At 38.3% G+C, this 12285-nt stretch overlaps 1 protein-coding gene across 8 annotated transcripts in view; it reads left to right on the forward strand.

Annotated features, from left to right (window-relative positions):
• Positions 1-12285, forward strand: part of nrxn3a (neurexin 3a) — a 157347-nt gene that overhangs the window by 11611 nt on the left and 133451 nt on the right. For 2 of the 8 annotated variants that reach the window (XM_061083128.1, XM_061083129.1), the window contains exons 2-3: positions 1941-1961; positions 4079-4105. The exons of 4 other annotated variants lie outside the window; for them this stretch is intronic. In XM_061083128.1, coding sequence (XP_060939111.1) covers positions 1941-1961; positions 4079-4105 — 48 coding nt within the window. The remainder of the gene's footprint in view (positions 1-1940; positions 1962-4078; positions 4106-12285) is intronic. 2 more of the 8 variants (XM_061083131.1, XM_061083135.1) reach the window with 1 other exon arrangement.

Below are 12285 nucleotides of genomic sequence, written 5' to 3' on the forward strand. Positions count from 1 at the left end.
GATCTCTTTCAAAAGGGTGACCATGCTTTTGCTAGTAAAGCCTCCACATTAAGGAATTCACAGCCCATTGAACTTAATCAGTTCTAGTCTCTAGCTTCTTTTAAATCCCTTTTTACATTTTTTTTTAGTAAAGCTTTTACAATCTTATTTATACTGACTAATCCATTTATCTGATCTTATGTAGGCCATTGTTTCTATTTTTCACTGGTCGTGTTTCTTTGTTCTTTTGTGTTATTTTCATTTTATCTGCATTGTCTGTTTTCATTTATTTTTTGCAAAGCACTTTTTAACATGGTTAAGAAATGTGCTATACAAGCATTGAATAAAACAGAACCAGACTATAACAATAGAGGTGGCAGCAACAGAATTTTGCATCAATAAGAAACACAGTCATGAGTTGTACACGATCAAAAATCCACATTAATAATGCTTGAATTGAAATGGAATAGTGGACATTTAGGTGTATTCTCTTATAATAAAACAGTGACAGAATGACAGAGGTCAATGGCACAAAAAAAACAAGGAGACTACAAATTCTCCCTCATGTCCCTTTCTGTTTCCATACCCTTTGTGTGTGCGTATGTTTGCGTGTGTGTGTGTGTGGGTGTGTGTGCACACATACACAGTTAATCCGCTTGACTCTACCCTGTCAAGAGTGTTCCTCTTCTGTTGGTATTTGAATGTGGACTTCAGTACTATGGTAATCTCAAATGAACCCGTTTAGAAAGCACACAAAGATATTGAAGCTTTAGCAAGATTATCCCAACACACACACACACACACACACACACACACACACACACACACACACACACACACACACACACACACACACACACACAGAGAAAGACAATCTGGTCAACTTTTTCCATGTTGGAGCACAGCGGACACAAGTCCTCAGTTGAAACTGAATTAATATCTAATGCATATCTGATTGACTTCCATCTGCTTGTGTTCACATTAATACCCTAACATGCCCAATTAGTCCTCGCCAAGAACATTTAATGCGTCTCAAGTCAATTACCTTTTACTTAATTTTCCAGCGACTTCATTTCAGAGTGGCCTAACCAAATAAAGCCTTGTATATTTCAATAATCACAGAAAGGCGGTGGTTTCAAGGAACATTGAAAGTTTTTTGCCCTGCTCTTGTGTTGAGCAGAATATCAAAAATTCTAAATTCAACCCCAATAAGAGGACAAATGTTTGTGTCTAATAATATGTTGATTTTCCTGTTTTCCTGACAAGGAGCCGTCTCTATGAAATTTTCTTACCATCCTTTAATTTTTTACGAGGGTGATACTAGCAATGTAATATTTTTTATGCTTAGAAATCGACACCATTCAGAAAACATGTGGTTGTCCTCAGACTTTTATTTTGGGCAACAGTGGGTCAAAATTTCACCCTGACTTCCACTTGAACTTATTTCCTGCTAAAGTAACATAATCATCCATGTTTGGCATAATCTGTCCAACACTTGCACACTCGTTGCAGCCTGTATGAACCACTCTGTGTGGAGGAGGTTTAAACCTGAACAAAGGCCACAGGTCACTTTACAGGATAACAGTTTTGTTATCTGGGTTTTTATTGCCTTTTGTAAATTTGTAAAACAGCACCTGAATACAGATTAGATATGGTGATGTGTCTGCACTGGAGGGTTACAGAAAAGCTAATTGTGTGTCTGTGAAGGAACTTTTTCTTCACTCTGGACATTTGTCTCGCAAATTCACCTGTCACTGATTGATGGTCTGAAATCTAATGTTGCTGCTTTACTTGCTAAAACCTTCTACATTTTAACAGACATACACATGGCTGTGCCCACTGCCAGCTCTCTGTACGGACGATGAAGAGTATTATCATTTGCATGACAGTCAACATGCAAGCAATATTTGTGTTTCTAATTCTGTCTTTGTTTGCTTGCTTTCTGTCTCCTTCTGTTCCAGAGGTCATCAGTAATATGCCAGGTGAGTGAACACAATGTCAAATACATGACAACCCATTGTTTGTATAGCTCAAGATGAAGAGACAATGTGCATCATTGTAAAAAGCTGCCTAAAAGTACATTGAAAAAAAGGAAAATAGAATAGAAACCAAGAGACAGATTGTATAATAATGCAGTTTATGTTCTATATAGATTTCCTTACTTCTTGGTTATTTGCAAAATATCAAATGAAAGATTGGAAACTGTCTTTCGAATTTAATTTCTCAAAATTCTAAAGAATATTGTAGGTCACTTAATGTTTTATCTGATTAATACAAATAAATATATCAATAAATTATGATAGAAAATATATATTCTTTGTCTAGAATCGAAATCCAATTCACACACAGATACGTTGCTTACTGCAAGCGTTCTAACCAGTTTAACCCAAACCAGCCGCATGAGGTTTGATACTGGACAATAGGTTCTATTCCAGGGGTGGGCAAACATTTTGACTCGCGGGCCACAATGGGTTCTAAAATTTGACAGAGGGGCCGGGCCAGGAGCAGATGGATGGAGTGTTTTTGTGAACTATATAATATAAATGACATGGAAAAATCATTACATGAAAGGATTTGGCCTTTACCAAGTAGCAAAACACTTATTTGCAAGGCCATTTAACAAAAACTAGCCTTTAGAGAAAGGCTTGCTAGCCTTTGCTATTTCGAATGCCCCCAAAAAAACATGCCTTGGTAGATGACTCTTTAATTGCAGTTTGTCTGTGAAAAAAAATGTTGCTGAGTCTCTAAATTAGTCGCCAACCTCTGAGCTGATGCCAACCGTTCTTGCGTTTACTGCTTGCTAGCGTAGTTAGCATGGTTCGTAGCAAAGTGACGGCTGATGTTGTACTACATGAAAACTGCGACAGTTTCTCGGCATATCAGGCATACAGCCTTCGATTGGACTTCAGTGAAAAAGTATTTTGTTGTCGACTCCGTGTTAAACACTCGGCACTCATTGTCCAATTTTCGTTTCCTTGATCCTCTCATTTCACAGAAGGGCTCACAGGGCAAAGGGAAAAAGTGAAGGGAGATCATGTGCCCTTTCGAGCCCTATACACCACACTCCCGGCAAATTTAATTTAGCTGACGCTTTTATCCAAAGCGACTTACAATAAGTGCATTCAACCCCGAGGGTTCAAACCCAGAACAACAAGAATCAAGAAAGTACGATTTCTTAAAAAATAAAGCAAAACTACAAAGTGCTATAAGTACGTGCCATTTAAGTGCTAATAAATTGTTAGTTTAAAAAAAAAAAAAAAAAAAAAAAATTTAATAAAATTTTTTTTTTTTTTATTATTTGGACAAGTTCGGCGGGCCGGATTAAAAAGCCCAACGTATACGTATATAAGTATATAAGTATACGGCCAGCGGGCCGTACTTTGCCCATGTCTGTTCTATTCTGTCACTTTAGGATAAAGCTACAGTTCACTGGTCTTTAACTGCTTATTCAATTTCACTGAAAACCACATGCAGTCACTTTTAACATGTGGTACAGCTGATTGAGATACATCACCTAAAGAAAGATCATTGTTACAGTTGCTGCAAGTCATGCAAGGGTTTTTTTCAAAGTTATTGACCGACATAGAGTTTTCAGCTCCCATCAGCTTCATGGAACTTTAGAATAATGTCCTTGGTTCATTTTTGCCATTGTCACAGCGTTTTAAGTTGTTTTTAGAAAAGACACATGCACAGACACACACACAGACACACACACACACACACACACACACACACACACACACACATACACACACACACAAACACACACACACACACTCACATACACACACATACAGAGAGAGAGAGTTAGCGTCCAGCTGTGACTTTAGCAGAGCTATAGTAGCTAAAGGTCCAGCTGGGTTAAATGTGTTAAATCAGAGTATTATATACACTAGCATGCTGCTATTTCTCATGAGGAAGCCTCCTTTTCAACCACAGGAAGCTTTGTGACTTGTGTGTTCTGATGTCATGTTTTCTCTCCAGGGGAAATATGTATCGTCACAATACGTAAGCGTATTGAAACTAAGTGTTCTCTTTTCTTTAATAGCTCTTCACTCTTTCTCTTCCCTTTCTTTTATCCCTTTGTTTCCTTCTCAAGGCCTTGCACATATGATGGCAGAACAAGGTACACCTCTCTTTGCCTCTTCTAATTCATGTATTTGTCTTGTGTGTGTAAGTGTAACTGCATGTTTTGGTGATGGTGCGTAATATGCTTGTATATGATGGTTGTATACATAGTGTGATAGTGTGATTTTATCATTCTTACATCATTTAATACCTGATGTGGTTGCATGTTTGAACCGTTTTGTAATGTACAGTTGCCAGCGTACATTGATTTATCCTCACTACATGTATTCATATATACATAGATATTTTTGGTGTGGTGTTTGCCAGAATCTGAACTTAAGTCTCCTCTTCTTCTCCCTCCTCGTCGGGGCACTCTCTTCTGTGGATCTTCTGTTCTGTCTGCGCCTTCTCCTGCTCTTCTAGCTAAAAGCAAAGGTACAGCTTTTTCGAAATCTTTACTTTTCCATCTCAATGAAAAGCGACGCTTGCTCTGTGAGTGTTTGAGAGTGCTGCAGTGTAATGTGTTTGATGCTCTCATGTGTTTGCTTGTCTTTGTTCAGTGTCTCTGTTATGGTTTCTCACTAAGAGTGCTAGGATTAAGCAAGTAATTAAGCTAACCTTATTTAAAGGAGAAGGAGGGAATGTGTTGCTTTGTTTTTCCTACAGTGTGTATGTTTTGTAATTTGTTAGAAGGCTTTACAGTGCATGCAGGGACACTGGGAGACAGTTTCATGAGTGAGCAACAGTCACTGTTGATCAGTTTTCATAAGAATAACCTGCTTCACACTCTTTTTCAGTCAATTATAATTCATTCTCAGGATTGGCTGATGGATGCAGTGGTATTCCTTCGGGGATGAATAAAGTAATCTATCTATCTAGATAACTAACACACTCTGTAAATCACTGACTGAGGCCATGTTTACTCCTAAAAAAAGTGAATTAATTTTTTTCAATTATTTCTGTCTCAAAGAAATGACTTTCCTACAACAGCACATATCATTTGAAGGACTGCCAATTCTATTAACATAATAACAAAGTTACCCTCACTCAGATAGATTTATATTTCAAAACTTATTGAATGATATTAGATAAACAAATGTTTAAGTCTAAATTCAGTTAAATCAAATGATTTAAACGTATGTGCCCAAAGTGCAGAGTGGCTTCAGAAAACTGTCATGTTTTGCACACATTATTTATTTGGGGATTTTATTTTCATCTACTCACATAATCTACTCACATAATCCACCATCAAACCATGTTTTGCAAGATTAACATAAATAATAATGTAAAATGTATAAAAATCTACATTCACAATACAAATGTATATCTCACCACATCAAAAGATAAAATTACAAATTTTTAGATTTTATATAACAAAGAAATGTGATTGTAATGAAATAAATAAAAGAGTACAATAATTACATTATAGCTTTTTTATTTTCATAAAAGCTTCTTGATCGCTCAATGACAATGCTTCACTCAGGAGATCCTCCAGACTTTCTCTGCAGGGGCTGTATTTGTGAACGCAAATGTCCGAGTGAGAGTCTCCAGACTTTTTGTGGTCTTTGTCCGGCCAGCCCCACATAATAAAGTCTGCAGAAAGTCTGGAGGAGCTGATGTGAAAATACAACAGGGGATCCTCCGCAGGATTCTCTTCAAGAGAAAGGTGTGTTAATGACATTTCAAACATGTTATAGACACAAAAATAAAAAAGGAAAAATAAGATGAATTTTTCAGCATGAAAAAGAGGGTTCATGGTGCTACTTGTAGAAGACACCGAAGAAAATGTTGGGAGCTTTTGGTGATATGTGCAGACACCGGTGACAATGTGTTGAAAAATATGTTATCTCCGCAGTGGAATTAGTACGTCACATGCTGAAAACCCTGTGTTGTTGTGAATGCCTCTGAGCGGAGATTTTTCCCGCCGTATTGTGCATTTGTAAAAATCAAACTCTGGAGAAAGTCCAGACCCAATTTTCCAGACTTCCTATGGGGATCGTGTTTGATAACGTCTTAAATCTAAAGGAAATCTACATTTGACATGTGAATTAATGTGGATTAGAAGAAAAAAGTTAGGTGTTGTATTGAAATGTGGAGCCATGAACTCCAATTGTGTAAGCATACAAAAAGTGGCATTCATAGGCTCTGTTTAGTGCCAGTACAGATCTCCAATGTAGAAAGACGCCTGTGTTTCAGTATTTGCCTTGAGATTGGCTGTGATTGGCTGCAGTCTGCTGCATGTGTGCACCTGTAATGGCTTTCCCCATTCACAGCACAAATCTCTCAGCAGCTCTCAGAGTTTCCTGTCCACCTCACCACCTGTCTCTGCTAGTTTTTGCTGTCTAATCCCTAAGCAAGATGGTAGACATTATTAGGCATCAGGCTCCTTGTCGCCTCCTGTTAGGCAGACTAGAGGCTCCATTCTGGCTCTATTTGCATGTCAGCGCTTGGGTGGCGGGGAAGCAGATAGAGAGAGACGGGGGGAAATAGAAAACTGTGTCTTAGCAATGGAGGAGTCATATCTTACGGTCATGGGCTCAAACGTGTGCTTCACTACGTATTTTCATTATTTATTTTTGGGATTTTAGATTTTTAGGCTTATTTTTTCTCTTCTTTGATATTTTCGTGATAAACCTCCCCCTCACCTACTGCCTCATTCACTCCATAATTCCTCTTTCCATATTTTTTACCTGGACTCTCTCCTATTTCTGAAATCAGTAACAGTTTCCCTTCTTCTCCATTTTAGCTGTAGCCTACTCTTTTTATATGCCCACTGTCTGTCAGTGTTCTCCACCTACCTCTTTACTTTAAATACACCTGTGATTCATACCACAGCAGCAGTTCCAGCACAGAAGGCTTGGGCAAGAAAAGGGGGGCGAGGTCACTTAATGTGGCTCCACGTACACTGCAACGCAATGCGACATTACTCAGCAATGCCCTGCACAGGCCAATCAATTATGTGCAAATCTGAAGTCCTCTTACATGATGTTGTCACATGAATGGCATTTTTTTGTTATTTGGCTGCTGATTATCAAGTTAATCATTGTTGCTGTCCTGACTTTGTTGAAAAATCCTTTCAAATGTACAACACGATGCAGTATTTTGACAGAACATTGAAGTGGTTTGGGTCTGTTTGTAGTGGTGGAGATAGCTTAGCTGAAGACATTAACACTCAGTCACACAGGTACTGGTGTTTCCACATGTTGGTCCTTTATCAACAGAAGCTACAAATCGATCAATTGGAACCAAATCCAATACAATTAAAGTGAATGGTGATCAATTTTTCAAACGTAAAAAAAACTACGAAAAAAGAACATAACATACCTCCATACTGCTCCTGTGGCTTCATTCAAGTGTCCATAAGCCCTGACATTCAAATCTAAATGGCCTCCAAGTAGCCTACTTTACACCATGTATTTAGCCTCACTAGATCCGGTAGCATCGCTGCATAGCTGCAGTTACTGCTGAGTATTGTTGTCGTCACATGCCCCTGGGGCAAGAGCATAGAGACGCAAGCTTGTGCGGTGTGCGCGTGAACGTGGCTCCAGGCAGAAGTAAGAAATGTTTCACAAAAAATGCCCGTCATGTACTTTCTTAATCCAGGAGTGATCAACCATTGAGCTTCCTTAGTAACTATGTTTTTACAGCACATGAACTTAAAGTGCTTGCACTGAAGAGATTACACATGAAACCCCCCATCAGTCAGTCGCGTGAGCCGGAGAGAGAGAGGGCTCTTGATAATTTTGAATGAGGTTCAATAATAAGGTACATCTGACCCTGGCAGATCGTAAAATCCTCCTAATTACCTCCAGCAAGCGGGTTACGTCAAAAAAATTATGCAAACCATTCCATGAAATTTTGTGGACAGGTGGGGCATTTCCCAGAGTAGTATTAAAATCTGGTGCGGATCCAGATCAGGGGGCTTATCCAGGATTTGGTTGTATTTTGATGTTCTTTATCATTGCATATTTCAATTAATTTTGTTGATTTCTCAGATAATAATTCATGGATCTTAATGCAATAAATGATGTGTGGTTATGAGTTAATGCAGATCCAAATAAAATCTGGATCTATTGGATTAAATGTGGTTTCATGGTGGACTGTTGGGGCTGGCAGAGGTATACCATTCTAGTTCAGTTAGAAATCACACGTATGATTTGAATCCTCTGAAAGGTTCACTTCCATACCCAAAATCTACAGTCGGACAGAAGGACAGACATGTTGGGGGGGGGGTGGATGGTGGTGGCGTTGCATGGACAGTTGTGTTTTTTGCGCTTGACTGAGTGCTGGAACGAGCCAGACATGGAGAGCGGGGGGATAGCCCAGCATCACTGACAGTGGGGGTTGGGTATATTGTTGTGTCTACAGGGCATGAAGTGTGCATTGTGCATACAATGGGATTAGGTTTAGATAAAAAACAAATTGTGAACAGAAATTACTTTTTAAAACTGAGAAAACAATCTTCGACCCAATGACATGCTCCATTGAGATGCATGGTCCCTAACTTTATGTCCTCACTTTCCCTCTTCTGTCAAGTCTCACACAATGTCAGTCTTCAATATGGGATCAGGAGGTGAAATAAGACGTGTGGAATATCAATCAGAATTAATCCTGCTCTAAACTCATCCTATTTTATCCTGCTCTCTCATGATCAACAATGACTGAGGAAGAACGGCGCTCGATGACTGAATATTCAACAGACGTAAATGCCTGCTGACTTATTTTACTTTATTGTTAAAATGTAGTGGAGTAGAACTAGCAGATATTTGCAGATATATGAAGAGAAGTAAAAGTGAAAAGTAGAGTTAAATCATAAGTGCAAAGATCTGGATGCTTCTCGTATCTATTCATAAACAAATAATGTGTTTGGTGTCATCATACATGCCAGATATTCCCCACCATAGTAACAAAACATGCGGCTGAGCTCATGGAGCATTCACTGTTTGGCTATTGGTTAATTATTCACAAAAACGACTTGGTTAGGTTTTGGAAAAGATTGGTGGGGTCACATGAGCACTAATGTAAGGTTACAGGATGTTGTCATGGTCAAAGTAATCATCATAAGGTGATGGAAATGGAGCTCTGTGCCAGTGTATCCTGCATGTGTACAATGAATGAATATAGTGTAGCTATATATCTGTAATGGACTTGAGCGATCATACAAATATACTTGCATTGTACACATATCATTTTCTGTTCTCATTATATAATCAAACTGTTCATGCAGAGTCAAACTGTGCTGATCATATGCCATCAAGCAGCAACAGCAACACACACAACCGACCCAGACAAAACACAGAGCGCTTTGACAAAGCATTATTATTTATTATTTATTTGTGCCACATGCCCTTCCACCTCTACCTTTCTGCTTCCCTATATTATTTTGATAATAGAAGAATATTAGGTTTTGGTCCTGTTGTAGAATTTAACTAATGGTGTCTTTGATGGCTGATGCTCCTAAGGCTTATTCAATTGATTATAGTTGATCATCTTTGGGGGACAAAAATACATTATACATCTGACAAGAGTCATGTTAATCTCAAAAAAACACTTTAAGGAGGAATAGTGGAAATATTCAAATATATCTTTTCAAAAGCATGATTATAAGGCCTTGATATTATAGGGAAATGTGTATGGCCCTATATGTTCTCTGCTGTTGGTTTCCTCTGAAAGGTTCCACATCCTGAGTAAAATGGATTCACTGTAAAGTTTTGTTCATTAGTTTAGTGTTTGTTCTCTTCAGTATCTTCTTTCTGTAGTTTAATATGAGACAATATTATGAGCAGGGCAGGATTTCAGAAGGGGCCACAACAGCCGCAAACCCCTTATTTTGGTCTTTTGGTGCTAAAAAATTTCAACATTGGCCATAATGTCCCGACCTTACTGCCCCAGATGATTTTGCCATTTTCTCCCCTGCCTCTTTCCTGTGTGTACTTTTTAATAATTCCTGCACCAGTTTCATTTATTTTTGAGATTCCAAATTGTTATTGGATAAATAAATCATTATATTATATTATAAATGTATTATTTCCATGGTTATATCATAGTTTAATTTCATGGCCTTGTAGCCCTGGTGTTAAGCCTTTGTGCCCTTAAAATTGGTTATCAAAGCCAGAGTGACCGTGTGTGTTTGTGTGGTGTGTGTGTGTGTGTGTGTGTGTGTGTGTGTGTGTGTGTGTGTGTGTGTGTGTGTGTGTGTGTGTGTGTGTGGAGGATCAATGTTTCTTGGAGAGCAACAATGAACTCACTGAATAGGTAATGAATTGTGCTGACAATATGGAAGTAGTATGGTAATCAGCTAATCAGGTTTGATTGCTTTAGAGAGGTGTGTACTCTTGCTCACCTTGAGGAGACACTGATAATCAGGAGTTGATGAGCGCTGGGGATTCTCTGCCTCTAACCATGAACACCTCAGCACCTCACCTCAGATGGGTGGCAGTGATAACGCGGCTGTGTGTGTAATTTAAAACCCTCGCTCACAGAGAGTAGAAACTCCATTAAACACACACCTCCCCCTTGATTAGCCTTGTCTGGCGTCGAGTTGTCTCCCACTGAAAAGTTGGATGCATGGAGTCATTCATGGTCAAGATTCAATAAAGAATTATTGGACACAAGTTATTTTTAAATCATTTTACATAAGAAAATATTTTACAAAAGGAATGCTTAAAGAACTAAAAAATATATTTTGAATATGAGATGCTAAAGGATAACAATAAATGATGAATTTCATCGTCATTCACCCTGCGACTCATATATCTTTGATAAGCTATTAACGCCAAATATAGTATGATCTACGTAATCATACAGTGCTAGCCATAATATAATATATCCTAAGAACTCAGAGCTGGAGTTATGCGTGTAACTCTTGACAACAACCCAAGAAGAGTTTCTCAGTGAGAGCCACAGATATGTTATTATAGTGCATCATATTTGCGTGAATTAGTTCGTCCACATCGGCTTTAGACAGGAAGCGGAAAGAAAGGTTGCATAGATGTCTACATTAATGTCAGTTACAGAGAAACTGCAGAGGAAATGTGACCAAAACCACACAGAAAACAAAGAGATGTGTGGAAGTCACAGGTTAGAGTGAGGGAGCAAATGTCTTTATAGCTGAATGAGGAGAGAGAGAGAAACACCCTTTGTATGTATGTGTGAGAGAGCGAGCAAGCACTATATAATGTTATCTCTACTGAACAGACAGTGTTGATAATATTGTGAAGCAGAACATATCATTATTCTATGTTGTTGAGAAAGACTGCTACCAGTAAATCTTGTCTTTCTCTGTTTTAAAACTTGTCTAGGTTATAAGAGCCTTCAAAACTCTTCATGCTTAAATAAATCTTTTCTCACAATGCAAGCAGACAATGTTCAAATTGGAAAGTGAAATCCAAATAAGTCGAGGTTCTTAAAGATGTTTCAGTTCTCATTGAAAACGCCTTTTCAGCTCTGGCAGTCCACTCCATCTGTTTAACCAGAAATACTACAACCTACAATAAAAACCACAAAAGGAGACAAAGCCACCAATTACCTTTTTAATGATTATAATCACTGTCGGAATCCATGTTTGATTCAGATCTGCATTTCAGTCTCACTTGTCACGTGGAGTTGTTGGATGATAATATTATACATCTTGCCTTATTTTTAAAAATAATATACATTTTTGGATTAGTGTTCATTCTGGAAAGAAAACAACTTTTGTTATAACAGGAAAGCAAAGACAGTACAATGGGTTGAAGGGTTAATTTGAGAATTGTTACATCTTCTGCCTGACATGAAAATGTTTTCCCAGACATTCAGTCAGACAGTCAGATATTCATGTAACACATACGCTTGTACGTGTAAATCAGTTTTTCCCCCACATTACTGTGACTGCAGGAAAAGCATTCAATTAACCCTCAGTGCCTTCTGATGATTCAACAATCTTCATTTTATTAAGTTCAGGCCGAACAGATAAAACGTACATGTGAATGTTCTTATGTCCAGTAAATGAATCCAATTTGAATAAACAGGCGACCAGCGCTCTGTAGCAGTCAGTGGGGCGGGGCAGTGTTCTTTCAGTCTCAAGTTAAGAATTTCTTATTCTACGTCCTCTGTTCAGCAACAGCAGCGGTCAAACTTCAGGTCAAAATCATATTGATATCTTTATCATATTGGACAGACTAACACACAAGGACTGACCTGGAACGGGTGCTAATCTCCTTCATGGCAACAAAATTCACAGAATCACTTCCTGTTTGG

Source organism: Limanda limanda, chromosome 12 (assembly GCF_963576545.1).
Source record: "Limanda limanda chromosome 12, fLimLim1.1, whole genome shotgun sequence".
Classification (NCBI taxonomy): Eukaryota; Metazoa; Chordata; class Actinopteri; order Pleuronectiformes; family Pleuronectidae; genus Limanda; species Limanda limanda.